General features: G+C 39.5%; 1 protein-coding gene across 4 annotated transcripts in view; it reads left to right on the top strand.

Annotated features, from left to right (window-relative positions):
* pvalb6 (parvalbumin 6) overlaps nt 1-19815 on the top strand; it is a 41148-nt gene that overhangs the window by 19547 nt on the left and 1786 nt on the right. The window contains exons 2-3 of one of the 4 annotated variants that reach the window (XM_067570455.1): nt 11962-12063; nt 18048-18116. In XM_067570455.1, the coding sequence (XP_067426556.1) occupies nt 18056-18116 (61 nt within the window). In that variant the 5' untranslated portion in view covers nt 11962-12063; nt 18048-18055. Of the gene's footprint in view, nt 1-11802; nt 12064-18047; nt 18117-19815 lie in introns of those variants that run through there. The other 3 variants (XM_067570453.1, XM_067570456.1, XM_067570454.1) reach the window with 3 other exon arrangements.

Below are 19815 nucleotides of genomic sequence, written 5' to 3'. Positions count from 1 at the left end.
CATTGTTCAACCACAGCGCTAACAAATCCCACTCACATATATGAAGGCACATGTTCATCTATACATGCATGTATAAATACCTACACAAACTCATAAACACTTATTTGGAACACATACAGTATATATTGCACATTACGTAATGCTTCCCCACAGCTGATGGAAGAGTTAATTAACACTGCAGGCTCAGAACAGGAATAGTCGCTGGATGGTAATTTCTGTTATTTGTGTGTGTACAGGCTTTATGTATGGTATTGTACTGTAGCAGGTCAGAAAGGTTAATGTAAAGGTACAATCATTGACTTATTGTGATGAGAGTGAAGAGTGTGTTCGTGTGTCTCTGTGCGTGTAGAGAGAGATGAACAGGCCAAAGGGTGTGCCAGCAGCAGATAAAGTCACATTTCGAGGAGGCTGTTTGATCCAAAGCAAGCTATGCATGAAAGCGTGAGAGAAGAAACTGAAGCTGAAATTGAATCCTGGGGCTGTTGGATGCTCATTGTTTCCACAGAGGAGCTCTGACAGAACAGTTTCTAAAACAAGTCTTCTCTTTTCTCTTCTTTCCTTTTCTCTTCTTTCCTCCCCTCTATTTTGTTCCTCCTTTCTTTTTCTTTTCTTTTCTTTTCTTTTCTCCTGCATAAAATTTAATTACAAAAGTACCTATATTTAAATTACACCATACCTCATAGTATTAATAATTCAAGTGCCCATTGACCAACTTGTTCCACAGGGACTTTTTTTTAAACTTTGCATTAGCTGTAAAACCACTTTGTATGGCTATCTACACTCATCATTTAGCATAATTTTTTACATTAACATATTTGCCAAGTAATATTCTAAAATCCCAGGTGAGTCTGTTTTTGTGTTCTTTAATCAAGTCTTTTATGTATTTCTGCTGAGGGAACAGTAAGAACAAGCTGTTCTTCAAATTATTTATTACATCTGTTTCCCCAAAAAGTTATGAATGATGCAGAGTTTGTTCAAACGCTTGGCAGCACCTCACCCAAACTGCTCAATTATAACTACACTCTGCACTCTCCTTCATAAAATGCACTGGTGAACTCATTTTAATCCAGGAATTAAAAGGAAACCGATTTCTATTTTTGCAGGGCATAGAATTAACCACGGTAGGTGTGATGTTTTCTGGTTATAATTAGATAAGAGGACTTTGCTTTTCTGGGTTCCACAGGAAAAAAAAGTTTTCCATAATTTGCCTACTTCATTAAATTATATTTGCAGTCACTGCTGTTTGAACCAATGGCTCAGAGTGCAGGTTGAGCAAGTGCTCTTTTATCTAATCAGATCATACTGCAGCTGTAGGTGTGCACTTAATAAGGCTAACATTCATGCTGCCATGGGACATTAGCACGGAGTAGATCGATGCACACGAGATTCCAGTGCATTAACTTGACTTAATTATAGAGTCTCTCTAGTGTCAGAGTGAACCTCCTCTCCCCTTGCAACACATGGATACATAGATATACGTGCATGTACTTAATGAACACACACACGTTTACTTATATCACTTTTGGGGACATTACATAGACTTACACTAATTTCCTGGAGACTTACCCTAACCCCAACCACTGAACCAAAAATCAGCTTTTTCCAAATTGGAGACACAACTTTTGTCCCCAAATGGACAAGCCCTCCCCAATTAACTGGTCTTTAGTCTGAAATTTGTCCCCAATAGTAGCCCATGACAGACACACTGAAGATAAATACATTCACAGGTGCACACACATTATGGACATAGATAGATGAGCTCACAATTAAACTGTAGATACACACACTAACCTTATGCCATACACAAATGGTTTCAGTTAGACGTTTCATTGATTGATGATGTAATGATAATAGGTCCTTCCTTTCTACCTTGCAAACTGGCAGAGTGTGCAGAAGAATTCTTCACGGGAGTTAGGCCTTGACTGAAATTCGATTTTAACTGCAATGCAGCTGGCTTTTCAGCACACAGCACACTGCTAGCCAGTTAGCACAATCTGTGTTAATGGACCATTCACTTAGGAATGACTCTTAAACGTATACTGTCCATAAAGAGCAGATAAAGTCAGACATCTGCAGGATGAGAGTGCAGAACAGGTGCTGCTTTCTTCATGAATGCCTGCCTTGCTATTCCTCCAATGTTTTTCTAATATGCTGCATTTAGTAGCGCGGTAATACCAAATTGCCCTTGGATTAACAAAGGGAACACATGAATGTCAGGCCGTCTGTGACAGACATCTTTGTTGGTTATTATCATAATGTGCAGATGTGGCCATGTGCTACTGATATAATTCAGGCTTGAAGGGATTTAATAGTGGAATAATCTTCAGAGATTTTCTCTTTTTTATTGCTTGACACTAGTGATCTGTTAGAATTCAATATACTGCCCACATTTCTCTGTACACACTGAACTTCAAGGTCATTTGCTTCTTTGTTCATTTTTTTTTGAATATGCATGTGTGCAGTTAATGTGTAGATCAACTGTATATGTGTATATCTGCATACTTATGTTTGCAAATTGTGTAGGTGTTCAACTGTGAGAGTAGGAGGAGGGTTACATGTATCTGTATGTTGAAGTGTAAGCGATGATGATGCATTTGTGCGTGTGTGTGTGTAAAGCAATGTTCCTCATTAATTTCCCTTCATCTTCCATTTTTCTTTAAATGCTGTAAATCTCTCACATCAGGCAAACTCTCACTTGTAGAGATAAAGGAATTTTTCCAGTAACACATAATTTTCAATTAAGATGCATTTGCTCATATTGCCTATCTGATTAATGTGCATGTAAGCATGTGTGTGTGTCTGACTTCAATACAGATCAATGTTATCCCCCTGTAACAAAATGTTTGATGTGCTGTATGAACCATAACTCAAACATTTTATACCCATTTTGTGATTTGTTTACAGCGCTGTTTCTGCCCACCTGTCACTTTAACTCCACATGATTTAGATTGAGTTTGCAGCCAGTTTAACAGAGTGTACGTGACATGCATTTGAATACAGATAGAATAACTACACTGGACAGTCATTTAATGTAATGTACTTAAATTTCTCTCAGTCATAACTATAATTCTGATCACTGCATGTCTCTGTGGTGTCACCAGCATGTGAAAAAGTTTGATAAATGTCCTAGATGCCCAACTATAGACCACCTGAACTTCTACCAATCCACCAACTTCTACCTTCAAATCTAACATTCGGGAGGCATTCTCTGTTTCCATTCATGAGAAAAATGTAAAAAACTTTGTCCATTATAAATTAACTCAGCATGAAATACAGTACTTGAGCAAGTAAATTGTGCTAAGGGGGCAGATATTGTAATCAAATAACATGAAACTTTCTGAAATATTGCAACAATAGTCCAACTCAGATCTTGTTAACGGAGCAATAATTTCCAAAATGACCGCCAGCACACCTATTAGGAGGGCCTGAATTTAGAAGAAAAATTATTGACTTAGTATTTCTAGAGAGAAATTGACGCTTTTTGAATGGGAGTCAATTGGAGCCAGGGATATTTTAGAGTCAGAATTTAGTGGCCGTCGGTGGCACTGAATCCACATGGGCTTCAGCCTCAAGCCGTGGTAATTGCTGCTTGTTGTCACTACATTCAAATCCTGTTTTGTAGAAACTGTACACCTCCTCTAGGGACACCAGTGACCACGCATACTCTAGACATGGATCTAGACATCCATTCACTCTGTGGTAGAATAGTCTATACTATCTACTATTTTTTCTGTATCATCTTACTTCCTCTATCTCTATCTCTTTTTTATTCCAATAGATATAATTCACCTACTGTCTTGCTGTCTCACAAAATAGTCCCTCTTCCCCACTTCAACTTCCATCAGCATTCCTTTTTCCAATTATATATATCACAACCCTCATCCTAACAATTTTTTACTTGGTTGGATACTTAACTTGACCAAAACTTCATTCTCCCTTTTGTCTCCTGTCCTCTCTCTCGTAGTCTCTCCATCATATCTGGGTGATTGGACTCATATTGCTTCTGAAGTCAATTTTTTCAATTCAGTTTTATTTATATAGCGCCAAATCACAACAGAAGTTATCTCAGGGAACTTTTCACATAGAGCAGGTCTAGACCGCACTCTTTAATTTACAGAGACCCAACATTCCCCCATGAGCAAACAGTTGGCGATAGTGGCAAGGAAAATCTGCCCTTCAAGGGGAAGAAACCTCAAACAGAACCGGGCTCAAGTTGGGTGGCCATCTGCCTTGACCGGTTGGTCAAGTCACTCACAACTATTCCCAGACACCTGTTGCCTGGGTTCACGCTATTCTGCCAGCCAAGGCCGGCACCAGATACTGTGTGAATCACACCCCACCACCCCAGATCGCTCATCTAGACCCTGCACTTCACACGCTTTAGCTCACCTCTGCATTCCTTGCAAGTGTGTGTGCCAGTTTGTGTATGTGGTTGTTTATGTGTATGTCTCTCTAAACTTGTGTTTTGATGTGTGCATCTTCTGTGTGTTCATATCATGCTGGTGTTTTTTCTGCAGATATTTTTGTTTTTGGATAATATTTATATTAGGACATGATTTAGATAGTATGTTCAATTGGGGACTTTAAAAATTGCTATTTGCCCTCATAGTTCTTATTGTAAAACTGTGTGTAACTGTGGCAAAATCTATAAAAATAAGACTATAAACTTAAAGAACCAGTGTGCAGGATTTAGTGGCATTTAGCAGTGAGGTTGTAGATTGCAACCAGCCGAATACCCCTCCCATTCCAAGCATGTAGGAGAACCTACGGTGGCTGCAAAACTTGCAAAAAACATGAAAGGCCCTCTCTAGAGCCAGTGTTTGTTTTGTCTGTTCTGGGCTACTGTAGAAACATGGCGGTGCAATATGATGGGCTCTGTGGAAGGTACAGTGTCAAGGCTGTTGCTAGCCTATGATACTTGTGGATCTTTCTGATCAGTATGCTAATGGTTAGCTCTCATGCCGTAGAGAGAGCTGGTCTTTTCTAAAGAGCTCCAGGAGGCTTACGTCTTCCACATTTTAATCTTTATAAACTCATGTCCAGCTCGTGGCATAGCATAATGAAGATGTGTGTTAAAATTATTTTTATGTTATAGCCTACAAAGTTATAAATGATGAGGATACTGTGGCTGATAAAAACAACAGCCACCTCATGGCTTGGATAGTTCCAACACTGACCTGAGAGATCTAATTTTCCAGATTGTCCAGAGCAACAGACTGAAACATAGATGAATGCCTGACAGTCTTCCATCACCACACTCATACATCTTCCTTCCTAAATCACAGCCAACAAATCCTCCTCTGCACAGCCTTTTGCCTCCTCTTTTTGCTCTTCATCATCCCAGCTTCTCTCTGTCAACGCATCATCCCTCTGTGTGTATACAGACAGGTCAATCATTCTTACTGTCTTCTAGGTCTCTTGGTATCTCTGTTCTTCTGATAGAGTTCTGTCCAATATCTGCAGGCCCTGCAGCGAGGACTGTTCCTTTGCATCAAAATGAGCCTGATGTGTTAAGCCTTATATCTTTACAGAATCTGATTATACAGTGCAAGAGGTGGGGGGGTGAGGGTGGGGGTTGTCTTGATGCCTTGATATTTATGCTGAAAGAACCATGATTAAGAAGGTGGATCCTGGACACACATGGACAAACACACACACCCAAAAACAGACAGCAGACGAGATTGGATTGGATTTCCTATTAACAGGCGAATCATTCCTCTCCTCTCCTGTCTCTTTCTCATTTTTGCTGTCAGATATCATGTCCCCTCATCCCCTATCTATCTATCTATCTATCTATCTATCTATCTATCTATCGTTCCCCCTGCTCAGCACATGACATTTTCTCCATTTCTTTTCTATTCTGATTCTCTGCCTCTTTATTTTTCCATCCATCTCTGCCTTTAACGTTTCCCTTGCCATTCTAAGTCTTCTCATTTTTTCAATGCTGCACCTTTTCAGTGTGAGAGACAGACAGATGGGAAAAAACTGCTGAGACAGAGTAATATAATGCACGTGGAGGACGAAGATGATGCTGTATAACAGCTCTGTTCTCTCTTTCTGTCTCTTTCACAAACACTATTGTGTGTGTGTGTGTGTCATAATACCTATCGAGAAAAGAGAAATTATTCTTATATTATTATATTATTCTTGATAGAATAATATAAAATGTTATGAGCATTCTTCCCGTGACATGCACTTATACTGTAGTTAGTGTCTACTTCAGCATTTGTTGTCTTGTGTCTTTCATGTCTTGTCATGTCTTTCTCCCTCTATCATGTCAGCATCTATCAAGCCTGTCACTTTGCTCAATCCTCAGCACTCGCACATTGCTCCAAACTAAATATATCAAACAGATTGACTTTATGTAAAATGCAAAACCTTGTCAAAAAGATGCTGATTGAAGAACTCTGTTGAAAATGCATAATTTGATCAGATGTTACAGTAAGACAAAGCCTCCTTGCTGTGTGGATACAACCTGCACAGTTCAGAAGAAAACTGAAATCAAAGACCCCAGTTCCCATCATATGCAGTTTAGGATTTTAGCAGATATTCTTATCCAGAAAGAACAGCATAAGTAGTCTGGTGTGCTATTTACAGTAAACAATAGGTGCCACTGTAATAGAAGATGATAATGTGATTGTTACCCTTCTATCAACTGATAACAAATAAGTGTCTTGGTAATGTGTGTATAGTAGTTAAGCACAAGGCAAGGTATGGGAGTACTGTGGAGGCCTTGCAAGCTAATATCAGTGTTTTAAATGGCAATCAAGTGGATAGAGTGTTTTTTTTTTCATCTTACACAAGGAGTTCTAATAAGTGCACTAAAAAGTAAAAAATGAGTAATTTCCGTTTCATGAAACTGTGACAGAACCTTTTTCTAAAGGATGGCGAAACTGATATCACATAACCATAAAAGATGGATCTGCAGCCTGCAAGGATCCTCTGCTTAATGACATTTAACTCTAATATGAAGCCCTCAAAGAGCAGCCTCACCCACCAGAGGATATGGGAATCACAAGTCAATGGTGGTACGATCTTTTCCAATTGATTATACTTCTTTCTTTTTATGTGGTTTGTTGGTTGTTAGACAATGTAAGAATGTTGCTGAATGGGATAGTTACAGGTCGTTTTTTCAGTGGTGAAAGAGAGATGTTGTGGGGTGAAGAGGAAGGAGATCATGGAGGACAATATAGGAATAGGATATTTCAGTCAGGCAAACCCATATGCATTCTTGAACTTTTGTGTCGGATTCAGGAAGGAGATGTAGAGTTGAGTATCATCTGTATAGCGGGACAGTGACTTATCATGTGTTGAGTGTTATCTACAAATATGATATTCAACAGATCACAACAATATGGACTTAGATGTGACAAGAAGGCAAAGAGATGGGGTGTAAATTGAGAATGGGTTAATCAAAGGTTTGAGCCGTTCATGGAGAGCATACGTAGTGAAGAAAGACACCTTCCTTGTGAAACTTGATAGCTCAGACAGTAAAAGAACCATACAAGTGACTCAATATAGATCTGCAAAGGTGTAAAGAAGGAAATACAGGATGACAATGTCAAGATAAGAATAGTGGAAAGTCTGTAGGAAAGAACATAGTCAGGAGTTGGATACACCTCAGCTGAAGAGAAAAAAGTCTTGTGATCTTTAGGTGTTTTCTTTTTTTAATTTCTTCCATATCCATATTGTTTTAGTGCACAAAATCAAAATGTAAAGAGAAACAGCTGGCTGGAAGTATACTTCCTGTTTCTCTCTCTCTGTCTTGCTCTGCTACCCTTAAACAGGTTCAAAACGTGTCTGCATTATGTTGGCTTACCTGGACTCAGGTTCAAAGGCATCTCTCTCTCAGTATCTCTCTTCTCTTAGCACCATCACTCGTTCCTTTTATCCTCTTAGTTGAACCCAAGAATAAGTTCTCTTTGTTCTAAATCTCAGGAAGTAATATAAATGTCTCATGATGTGCTCAAAACCTGTGTCGAAGGAAGTTAGATGCAAAGTTTGTATGTTATGCCAAAAGAAGTCAATGAAAACACCAGGTGGAAATTAGTAGGGAAGATCAAGTCACAAGACTCGCTTAACTCCAAATTCAAAATAATAATTAATGTACTGTCATAAAATTTGAACTAACATGTTTGTTCTGCATCACAAACCTTTGATCATCATTTGACTAACAAACTAAAGTGAAACACCCTCAGGAGGATTTCACAATAAACAGTGATTGTTTGTGTGATTAACAATAGATGTGGAGATGGTTTGCTTGACTGCAAAGGAAGCCTCAGTGGAAAATCCACATACGTTTTCACTGTGGAAGGTTGTAAATTCCTGCATTAATATGCCAGTCAGCTCCCATGTGACTCACATATCCATTTGAAACAATCCAAAACAAGTCATTATGAATGGGAGTCCCATAAGTAATCACACAAGCCAAAAGCCTTTTTAATGAAGCCGAAAGGACAACTGGGACTGAAATTCTGATGGTGTTTAGCTATGAGGAGTTTGCGTTGATTAAGAATGTCATGTTGCCGTTAATAAGGGAACAGAGGAAAAACATAGTCTACGAGAGGTTTCCCTTTAGTCTTCAGAAGCCAAACCAGATGGTTTTCCTTTCCAAGCAATAGCCATGCAGGCTTTGGATGAGATAAAACCTTTCAATTTTGGAAGTATCTCTTCCTGATTTTCGACAATTTTGTTTTCTCATCCCCACCCCATACTCCAATCCATGCCTCATCTAACATTGCTATTCCCTGGTAAGATCTCCTGTTGACTTCCATCCCTCTACCACTTCACTGGTCTCATCTCTCGCTTTTTGCTTTTCTCTTTTGCTCTGATGGAACTCCTCTTTTAATCTCTCCCCTTTCATCATCCACCTCTATCTCCCTCCCTCCCCAACTTGTCACTACTCCATCACCTCCTTCTCTCATTCCTTCATTCCTCCTGTTCCCCTGCTGAGCCCCTTGTCAGCCCTAAGAGAACTGCAAGAGGCACCCTGGTAGATCATGGGATCAAAGCAATCCACCCTCTGCAGCCTTTGGCTGCTGTGAGGGGATGGAGAAGGTGATACATTTGTACCAGCAAAAGAGTAAGATATCGAGAGAGGAACAGTGGTCACGTGATTGCACCAAAATTAGATAAACACGGTTTAGAGAGAGATGAGTGAAAGGGTATGCAATGGTTAAAAAGATTTAGGGCTTTGAGAAGAAGGTTAGAATTGGATTGGGAGTGATGTCCCTGTGCAGTTATGCAGAGGAGAATACAGATTAGAGGACAGAAAGAGACGAAAGAGACTCAAAGGCAAGTTTCAAAGAGCTAGGCGGATCAACTAGTCCTCATACCAAAACGACAAATAGATAGTTCACTAGTAGTGTTGGGCAAATTATTTGAAAACTGTGATCAATTACTGCTTACACATTACTTATTGTAAAGGTAATTTCATTACTTTACACATTACTCAGCAGCAAAAGTAATGTGTTATATTACTTGTTACTTTACTTTCGTTACTCAGCTGTCAGCTCCATCAAAGTTGCCTTTAAGCAATTCAAAATCCTCCTCACACCCACATGCTGCTTTTTTGTATCTAACACATGTAGATATAGAAGATGAGACATTTGTGGTTTAACAAGCAGGCAGGAGACCGTTTGGAAGAACTGACTGACCATCCAACAGCTAGCAGTAGCGTAGGCTCAGTGATGCACATAGCACTCCATAATCCCTTACACACCATGTTATTGAAAAAAGTAATTACATCCGCAGTAATGTATTACTGACAACACTGTTCATCAATGTATAACATACTACTGTATGATTATTCACATGACCATAAGATGGCTTTTGCCAGTAAACATAGGTCATTAAGTATTTGCAGGTAAGGACAGTCTCTACAAAATGATTAAGTGTCAAAGGTAAGAAATCTCCGCCACTTTCAAAATTTCTGGTATGAAACATCCCACATCAGTAAAAAGTCTATCAAAAATTTGATAGCTGTCTCATCAATATAATACCATGACAGCAACAAAGATAATGACACCTGTCGTCAAAAGCATCACACAGCAGAGAACACAGATCCCTTTTTTCATGTCTCACACACACTCTGCACCATTCCCCACACTCCAACACACACAAACATTCAAATCACGCACACAGACACTCTAACACACATAAACCTGTCCCTCCCAACAAAACTTGTTTATGGTTTTCATGTACAGACAGTAGCCTTTGAGTCTCGAATCAGTCTCTCCCAACCGAAGCCCCATAAAGGTCACTGTGAGAGGGTCCTCAGTAATACCACTGGTGGAAACAGCTGATGTTTGCTGTGATATATAATCACTTCACATCTACAAGTGAGCCTTAGGGAGGATTCCTGGGCAGGGAGTGCTGTTTCAGAGGGATGTATATACTGCCAGTGTCTTAGTGTTTTACTATTGGGGTTAGCGATGAAAAGCAATGGGGCCCTCACATTTTCTGTCTACAAAGTCACAGTGTGGCTTTGTAGATGTAGTAGACCATACAGGTTTTCAAGATCAATGCACATCTGGCTATTGCTGTCACATAATACCACAATGCCCATGAATGTTTTGTTAAATTCAATCTTCAAATGGATGCGACCTGTGAGAGAATCAATTTACTGTTTGCTAACCCCCTCCCCTGAACAGCAATTGTCCAATCATAGCTTTGTTATTTTGTAACTAGGCACAGGAAGCCTGTCAAGCCTTGGATTTTTCCAGTGTACATGGGGCTGATGTCTTTTTTTAGGCTTTCAAAAGCCAAAAACACAAGAGTGAAAGTGAATGGAGACACTATTTGTCTGCTCTAACATAGGTCAATGAGCACATTATTAACTAACTAGGTTAGATTAGCTTATGGGGTTACAGTTAATGTTAAAAAATGCCCTGTTCAGGACTTGCACATCCACTGTGTAGAATTTCTCCACTTTGTAAAAGCTGGTTTCCTGAATGCTACAGAGTTTAGGCTAACATTTCCTACTCTGTTCTACTCTTTATTAGATTTGGGGTAGTTTACATACCAGTAAAACCAGCCAACATTACCCAAGAAGTACATTGGCCAAACACTTCAGTTAGTTCTTCTTTCTTGTAATGTTAAAAGTGATGAGTTTGAAAATATGAATAAGTATGTAAGCTAAGCAGCCAAACACAGTTATCAACTGTTGAGGATGCTAATTTTATTCCAGAGACATGCAGCATACAGCCTCAGTCTTTTAGCATGGTATTGTGTATCTAGCCATCAAGAACAGGCCCCTTTGACAAGATTATCATTTTAAAATGAGCTGGAAACATGAAAAAGCCATGGAGCTTACATTTGCTTAATTAGCTAGCTAGCTACAGCTGATAAAGTCTACCAGCAACAGTTGTCATTTCAACCAAACCATGACAGATGTAGTAAAAGTAAGGAGGCCGGGGCATGTAACATGGGTTTGATTGAAGATTTAGCCAAAAGAAGCTTTGTTCTATTACTCTCTTCTCTGTGATGTTTTAGATTAGCAAAAGAGAAAAACCACTAGTGGTATAGGAGCACTGGGCCTCATAATTTATCACTGATGATGCTGAATGCCTTGGAGGAGGAAACGGTAGATGAGAATTGAAAGTGAAAATTAAAAGTTTAACAGAACAGAGACAGAGAGAGGCAGAGCAAAGAGAAGGGGAGAGATCAGATCAGAGGGGGATTAGAGGACAGAGCGAGGTCCCTCGGGTGGGAGGAGTGAGAAAATTAGGTGGAGAAATCAAATGGCTGCAGGGAGGAAGGAGTGAGCTTTAGAGGAAGGGAGGGCCAAGAAAGGGTGATCATAAGAAAAGAAGTCTGGAATGAGGAGGTGGAGATTGACGATTATTAATAGTAATGTTTAATTAGCATGAGTGCAGTCAGGAAAGCGATACGCCTGGGCCCAGCAGCCGAACATCACTGACCCCATGCTGAACTGGGTTTCCATTTTTCATCCTAAAATAGTTGGAGAGGACACATATAAAACAGAAGCAGAGCCTCTGATCTTTTATTTGACGTCCCTCCTGCACCTACCCGCCCAATCAACACCTGTCAGCCAGTTACCAGGTAAGAGAGGTTATATGGGGTTGTAAAATGGGGCAACAAAAATGAATGTTTAAGTTTACTAGCATTAACAGATCACATGTTTTAAGATGAGGGTTACCTGTCACAAGGCACAAATATGGATAGCAGATGGTTGATATTGAAATTACAGTGGTTTTACAGTTCTTAATGTTGCTCTGTAATCAATGCAGTGATAGATGAAACTAATAGGAAAGGTGATAGAATCTGAGCTAAAGAAAAGTCCGATGAAATGTAATTTATCTCCTTTTACAGGCTCCTCTATAGACTAGAGATTAGATTTAGATACAGAGACAGTATATCAACAAGGTAATTACTTTCTGATAGCAGTGGTTTGCTGCCAAAGTAAGAGGCACAGGCGTAACTTTGTTGCAGTGCTTACTTGTGATATCTTTCAAGGTCAACTTTTAATTACATCTAATGAGATTGACTACAGTCTGACGTCTGTGCTGCAGGGCAACGTAACTTTGTCAAAATGCTGATGTAGTAAAAAGCATAAAGTTCCTCCTCAGAATTTTTTCTGTGTACTTACAATTCTATGGGTGATCACAGATATGTAAAAAAATGTTGCATGTAAAGTAGGTGCATTATGTACCATGAATGTTAATTGAAGGAAAGATACTTAAGTCGCTGCCATCTCAGTTAATTAATGCAGAAGACACATATTTTGTTTGTGTGTCAGAATTAAATATGTGTGCCATTTTAACACTCTTCACGCTGTTGCTTTCAATGGATGATTAAATGGAATTTACATCTTTAATGTGTTTGTTAATATTTTATGCAAATGTATATCGAGTTTGTGTGCTTAAGACTGCTTTCATCACATGTTTGTTTTGCAAAGTCATCTCATTAGTGTGGTACTTTATTAGACTGTGAACCTTAATGGTTCCTATGTGAGTGTGAGTGTATCACCAGGGGAACATGCACATATACCCAAATACATTTTAGCCATGCTAGTAGCATGACTATGGAGATGGCAATGTTGATCAGTCCTCCTCTTTGGTCCAGACTGAAATAACAATTATGAGGCTATGACACTATGTACATGACTACAAAATTTCATACAGACGGTCATGGCCCCTGGAGGATGAAACCTAAATACATTTTTAATCTAGCATCATCATTCAATTTGCATTTGCAAAACTAATAACATTCCCATCAGCCTTAGTTGTACTTTCTTTGTAGTGCTAATAAGCAAATATTAGCATGCTAACACACTAAGATGGTGAACAGGGAAACATTATACCTGCTCATCATCATGTTAACATTGTCATTGTGAACATATTAGCTAATTTCCGTTGATGCAGCGGGGGTGCGTAGGACTCAGAAAAACAATACAGGGTCGTCCAGAAAAAAAAGTAACCTGGTTCAACTTTTGCTGCAACGCAACATAATGCTGGCCAATCACATACATGCAACCGTGCATTCCTGGTGAATTACTTTATAACATCAACGCCACGTTTCTGCTGTTTACCTCGCAAATGTCACAATGAAAGATAAAACAGTTGCTGCCATGATAACTTTCTAGAGTTGTAAAATCCTGTCTGTGAGTATTATCAACCACTATGCTGTGTTTTGACATAAACCTTGAGATAAACCTTTATCAGATGTGTCTTACCGGTACCTAAAAAGCATGCCTCCACCAACCCAGTCCTTTGCATTGCTTAAAGACAAGGCTGATTTCGGTCTAAATGCAGCCTAAGTTGGCTACAGCCTCACAGAGCCAGTATAGCGAGGCTGGAGACTCTTTGTCTGGTTTTCACACATACCAAAATAAAAATACGGTTAAACAGATTTTAAGATTATCTGCATCGAATTCGGCAAAGTGACTAAAATGATCATATAAGCAAGAAGTGCCCACATATATAAATACACCATTTCTAACTTACAAACTGACTTAGTCAATCAGAAAGACAATTATATACTGTACAGCTGGACACACACACATAGACGCAGGGTATTGTTGCCAAACTGTAACTGTCTGGTTAAGCTATCCTGCCCTGTACCTGCCAGAGGATTAGACAGTGGACAGCGGTGATAACAGCCAGATGATCCCCAGGCCTCTGCACTACTTATCAAATCCATTCTTTCCTTACTGTGGGTTTGTGTGCGTACATGGGTGTGTGCATTTGTTTTTGTTTTCGAACAAACACCATTGTACTTCCTCTCCCTATCAGCTTCTCTGTAAAATCAATAGACATTGTAATGCACACTGAAAAGATAGCTCTAACCACATTCAACCACCAAGCCTATTTGAAGATCAACTGTACAGATCAGTGGTAAATCAGATAGAAAGCTTTTATGGGAGACGAAAATCACTGGGGCCACTGTGTTTCGGGAAAACGGTCTGGTAGAGTTGTTCATGTTCCTCAGATTTATGGTGCAACAGTGGGCATGGTAAAGCTTGTCATGTGACAAGAAAATGCTTAAGACAAATAAATATGAAGAATTTCTTACTGTGACTGGCAAGGCAAGAAATATATTGGCCGTCATTTGTAAAGCATTTTAATATTATCCACTCAAATTTGGATCTGTCCTAGTAGATCTGTAAACTTTTCTTTGTTCGAACACTGCCAGCCAGTGAAGAAGCTTATGTGTGTATTATGGCTACAGCACTGGGGTTCATATAAATAGCCAAAGGCACATACAGAAGAATGTGCTTTCATATTCAGTACGTCATAACAAAAGAAATCTGAATATTGGTGACCTCAGTTAAACTTGAAATAGCATAAAGCTCAAGGGGTGGATGAATCATGTAAAAACAATGATTCCACAAAACAATGCTCAGTGTCTTAAAATACAATGACACAGCGGCATGAAGGCAAAAAAAAACAAAAAAACAACTCAAACAATACCTTCAGAGGCTATTTCTGTAGAGGACAAAAGTTCAATTCCAGTTCACAACTGGCATGCAATGATATTGAAGTGGCATATTTTGTTCTGCAGTATGTCTCTCTATATCGCTAACACATATTCACATACACACATTTTCTCTGCTTTTTACAGACTCCCCAACAAATGCAGACACACCGCTCAAATGAGCACAAGGGGCTCAAGTTTCATGAGTTGCAAGGACATTCTTCTTTAAGCCTCCCACCTCTTCAGGCTAGCCTGCTCGGCACCATAACACACATAAATACTGTACTTGCGTGCATACAGACACACTTGCATTCACACAGTCATGCAGCTGTTACAGTAGATGTGGGAGTTGGCAGCCCTGCAGTATGGTTAGGTTTCCCACACCTAATGTGACCATCAGGGTGATGGGACTTCCCACTGAAGGAAACCCTTGTATCACATTATTGCTCTGCTTCAAAGCCCTCACATGTCGGAAGGCCATGGAGATGTCCTGCAGAAACGTTTTAAACTCCATTTTTATGTCACATATTAGGAACTTATTCTTCTCCTTTCATATGAAGCACATACTGTGTGTTCAGTTGACTATAAACCTTGTTGCCAGTGTAAAGCCTTTTGCTCTGAGTATTTTAAATTTATGTATTTAACCATGAAGGGTTTTTATGAGAAGATATCATGTGTTTGCATAACAAAATTTGTCTTTGACTGACTATGTAGCATAACAGAAGACATGCCTGCAAAATAAAAACACCCACAGATAAAATAACAGATTAGCAATCAATGCATATTAAAGAATCCAGAGTTTGTGTAAATTCAACATCTTTTATTGACTGAGACCAAAAATCTGCAGGGACAGAGAACAGATCCGCACAACCACAATGGGTCCCTATTGTGGGTGACTTTATACAGTTCCACTGGCAGCACACTGACAAAGATATCTCAGTAAATCAATCTTATCCTCCTTATTTCACGGTAAATTGTTTTTTTCCCCTCCCTGGATACCTTTGTGCTAAAGGTCAGAAAAGGAGGCTGTGCTTTTATAATGATAAAAGATCGGATGTGTGGCCACACAAGTTAAGCACTGTTCAGTATTGATCTGTGCACGCAGCAGTATGTTTCTGAGGTAGATAACACTGTACCTCTCCAGAAGCTCATACATCATTGAAGCTGAGTGTGACACCAATGGAAGACATTCATGAACTACTTCAGATTGTGGTTAACACTACATTTATCTGTTAGTAGTTTATTTCTTAAACACTTAACACTTAAAGATCTAGACATCTACAGTATACCATCTTCTAAAATGTGTCATAATTTCTTTTAATTGTGTGGTATCATCATTGCAAATATGGTCATTCTTATTATTAGTTCGATCTCTGCTCAATTAATGATGATTTCCCCACTAATGTTTTAATGAATAACATTAGTGTTATTGTGGATATTAGTCTTAAATGCAGCCAAATAAAAGCACAGTTTGACGAATAATGAAGCGGATTATATTTGAATAGTGAGACTGCTTGAGGCATGATGCAGCAAAATTCTGTAGCATGAGTGATTTGTAATGGGTGGAAATGTACAGGCAACTCAGACTGTATTTCCAACTCTGAGAAGGACAGAGCGATGATATCAGCCAGCTCAGCATTATCTGCTGCACAGAGGGAACACTGTGATGACGATGGTACAAGGATGATGGTGATATAGTCTCAGCACTGTCACCTTTCTTCGAGACATTTAATTTCATGTTTCACTTTGCATCAAAGTCACAGTTTAAAGGGGACTTATTATGTTTTTTGTGGTTTTCTTGGTTGTGGTTATATGAATACTGTTATAATTTCAGATATTTATGTTAAACATGTCAAAGTTCCAAAACTTGAGGTTAACATATGTAGAAATGCTCCCTGCCAGTCAAAAGCAAGGGCTTCAACCTGCTTTGAATGTTTGTGGCGTTTTTTTCTACCTTGTCAATGGGCTGACGTCAGATTGTTGCGCATAAAAAGTTATTGAAAGAATAAGAACAAACCATGTTTTTCTGGTTTGGAAACTGGAAGCAAAGACCACTGACAGCTCAAGGTGTGTGTGTGTTCAATTGGTTGAGGAAGTTTGTGTGGATGTGCGAGTGAAGTGTCAATCATCTGTCACACAGACTACTTGAAATAATGTCTGGCACAAGCAAATCCCTATCAAGGTTTGTCAGACCACAATGAGCATCCTTTAATCCACATCACCCACTCACTCCTCAATGCTCGAGCTCTCTAGACTCCTTGTCTTCCTCCACTGCTCGCTTGAAGATCCTCTGTGCATTCAGCCCAAAGTTTATACAAGCTGTATATGTGTACTTGCTATAGCAACAGAAGAGAGGAGGGCATCAGTCAAAGTCGGGGAGAAGGTGACAACTTCATAAGCGGTGATCAGGTTCAGTCACACACACTAAGTGAAAAGCCAAAGCGCTGTTAAGTGCTGGGCTCACCTTTCATAGTGTGAGGTACAAGAAGATTTTCCGTCTGGACTGGGCTGACAAACTGAATCCTCTTCGGGTATTTCAGACACAGCAGAAGACTCAGATGGTCTGTTAAACCCCTGCTGACTTGGCTTCTGGCCATCTGCCCTGCTTTCATCTGTAACTGCTCAATGATATCACACTCATAAAATGGAAAACATTGTTATGAACACTTCACTGGTTGCTCTGCCCCTCCTTTCCTTCATGCTAGAATTTACTTTATATCTTAATCTTTCCCTCAGTTTTGAACATTTTTGATACATTTTCCCACCTCCACAGCAGCCTGATAACAGGTCCCCAGCCCCACAAGTGTTTCCCTCAACATCATCCCTCTACGATGTCCTCCCTCCACCTCCGTCACATCTCCTTCTCCTCTCTCCCTTTGTCACTCCTCCTCGACTGTCACTAATTCATTCTGTCACTCATCACCTCCCTCTCACATGTCCTGGTTTCCTGCTCCAATTCTAGAGTGTCACCAGTGTAATACGAGAATGTCTAGGACTTCTCTCTCTGCTCTCTAACGACCTTGTTTTTAACCTTGTCCCCTCTCTGTCCTTTTCTTCTTCCCTGTCCCTGTCTCTTTTTCTCTTTTCCCTTATTCATCTCTCCTCTCCAGCAGCCAAGATGTCAATGACCAGCATCCTCAACGCTGATGACATCAAGAAAGCTCTGGATGCATTTGCAGGTAAAAACTTGCCACGGATAAATCACAGGGTAGCCTGGTGTGAAGGGCTGATTGCAGCTGAGTGTACCAACACTTGGCTGCAAATGCGTTCCAGCTCTGGCCCAAATAACCTCACAGATTTCATTAGGATTTAGGGGGTGGATGATGAGGGATAGGATTCAGCTTCACGTTGCAGAGCTTGGATTAGCCTTGAGCTGGTGTTGAATATAACTGTTGACGTTGGCTGAAACAGTTTGTCATGCAAAATCTGATACTAATGAATAGTTTTGCTTAAAGCTTTTATCGGCAAAATTAACGCTGCTACAAATGTTAATGGATTTGCAATACAGACAGTAGGTATTTGGACAGTTACACATGTTTTGTTCTCAGCACTTTCAGTTTAAAATAAAGTAATGACACAAGACTCCTCCGTCTACCAGCTTGTTTGCCATTTTCTAGTTTTCCTGTGCACACTTACTTTTTTAGAATGTACCCAACTGTTGGTTTTGGAAAATCTTGGATATCTCTCTCTCCCTATCTTTTTCACTTCAATGGTCACCTCTTTACTCCTCATAATGACAGACAACTCCACCTCAATCTGAGTGGCAACTCCCCAACTCTTAATCTCAATCAACCCTGGCTACCTTCACTTTACAGGCCTTAATGCTCAACTTGATTTTTCATCAGATCCAATCTTTTTGTGGTAATGATTCATATTCATGTTTGTAAGTGACATAAGTTCTGGTCCGGTGTTAACACCATTGAGGTCCTAATATGCCACTCGTGCAGATTTAACTGAAATGTGAACCGCATGCGGACAAGAATAACAACAATAACGTAATTCGTGCGACAGTCAGATCATAAACATGGATGACATGGCTGTGCTAGCATTCATTTAAGATAAGTTCCTTCCAGTTTGGCTTGAATAGAAGCTTCTCCATAAATGTCCAACAAATGTGAAACTTCCTCATCTGTCCATTGACTTGACCATTCTGACAACGGTTGCATATCCAGAAATAGGTTACAAATCAGTCCATATATGCAAGTTGCCCGGATTTGATATGAAAAAATCTGATTTGATTAGTTCACACCTCTGTGAAAAAATCATGTCTGAGTAAATTGGAGGCAAAAAAAAAAAAAAAAAAAAGGATTTGGGCCACTTCAGCATGTAGAGTGAACATAGCCTTTGAGCTACACGTTTAAATGACACACAGCTGCCCAAGAAACATGTAGTAGCCAAATGTCCAATTATGTTTGAACCCCTAAACTTTGGACACTATGTGTTGAAAGGGCTACATCTCCCACACAGTTCTTTCAATATTTACGTAAACCATAGTCAAATCAAAGCTGAGACTTTGCACTTTAATGTAGTATCCATTACTTTATCTGAAAATGAATGTGCTGAAGCACAAGAACCTGAAGAACAAAAGAGGTGTAACTGTTCAAATACTTACTATCTGGACATTATAGGCCTGTGTAATATGTCATATAAATGTCTGTATAAATTTGTCAGTGTCATGTCTTTCTTTTACACATGTGCATACCTGTAGTTAGTTGTAGTGTTTACTTGACAGACAAAAGAGGAAGACAGAGCTCCATGACCCAGAACTGACAGGTCCTCTGGCAAACATGCAATCTATAACTGTCACGCTGCCTTGTTACAATTAATTCTTTTGCCTTTGGGCTTCATCACCCAGATCAGAACAAGCAACTTTCAGTA

Source organism: Thunnus thynnus, chromosome 17 (genome assembly GCF_963924715.1).
Source record: "Thunnus thynnus chromosome 17, fThuThy2.1, whole genome shotgun sequence".
NCBI lineage: Eukaryota > Metazoa > Chordata > Actinopteri > Scombriformes > Scombridae > Thunnus > Thunnus thynnus.
The sequence above is the reverse complement of the archived record's forward strand: the minus strand, read 5'-3'. Positions and strand labels throughout refer to the sequence as shown.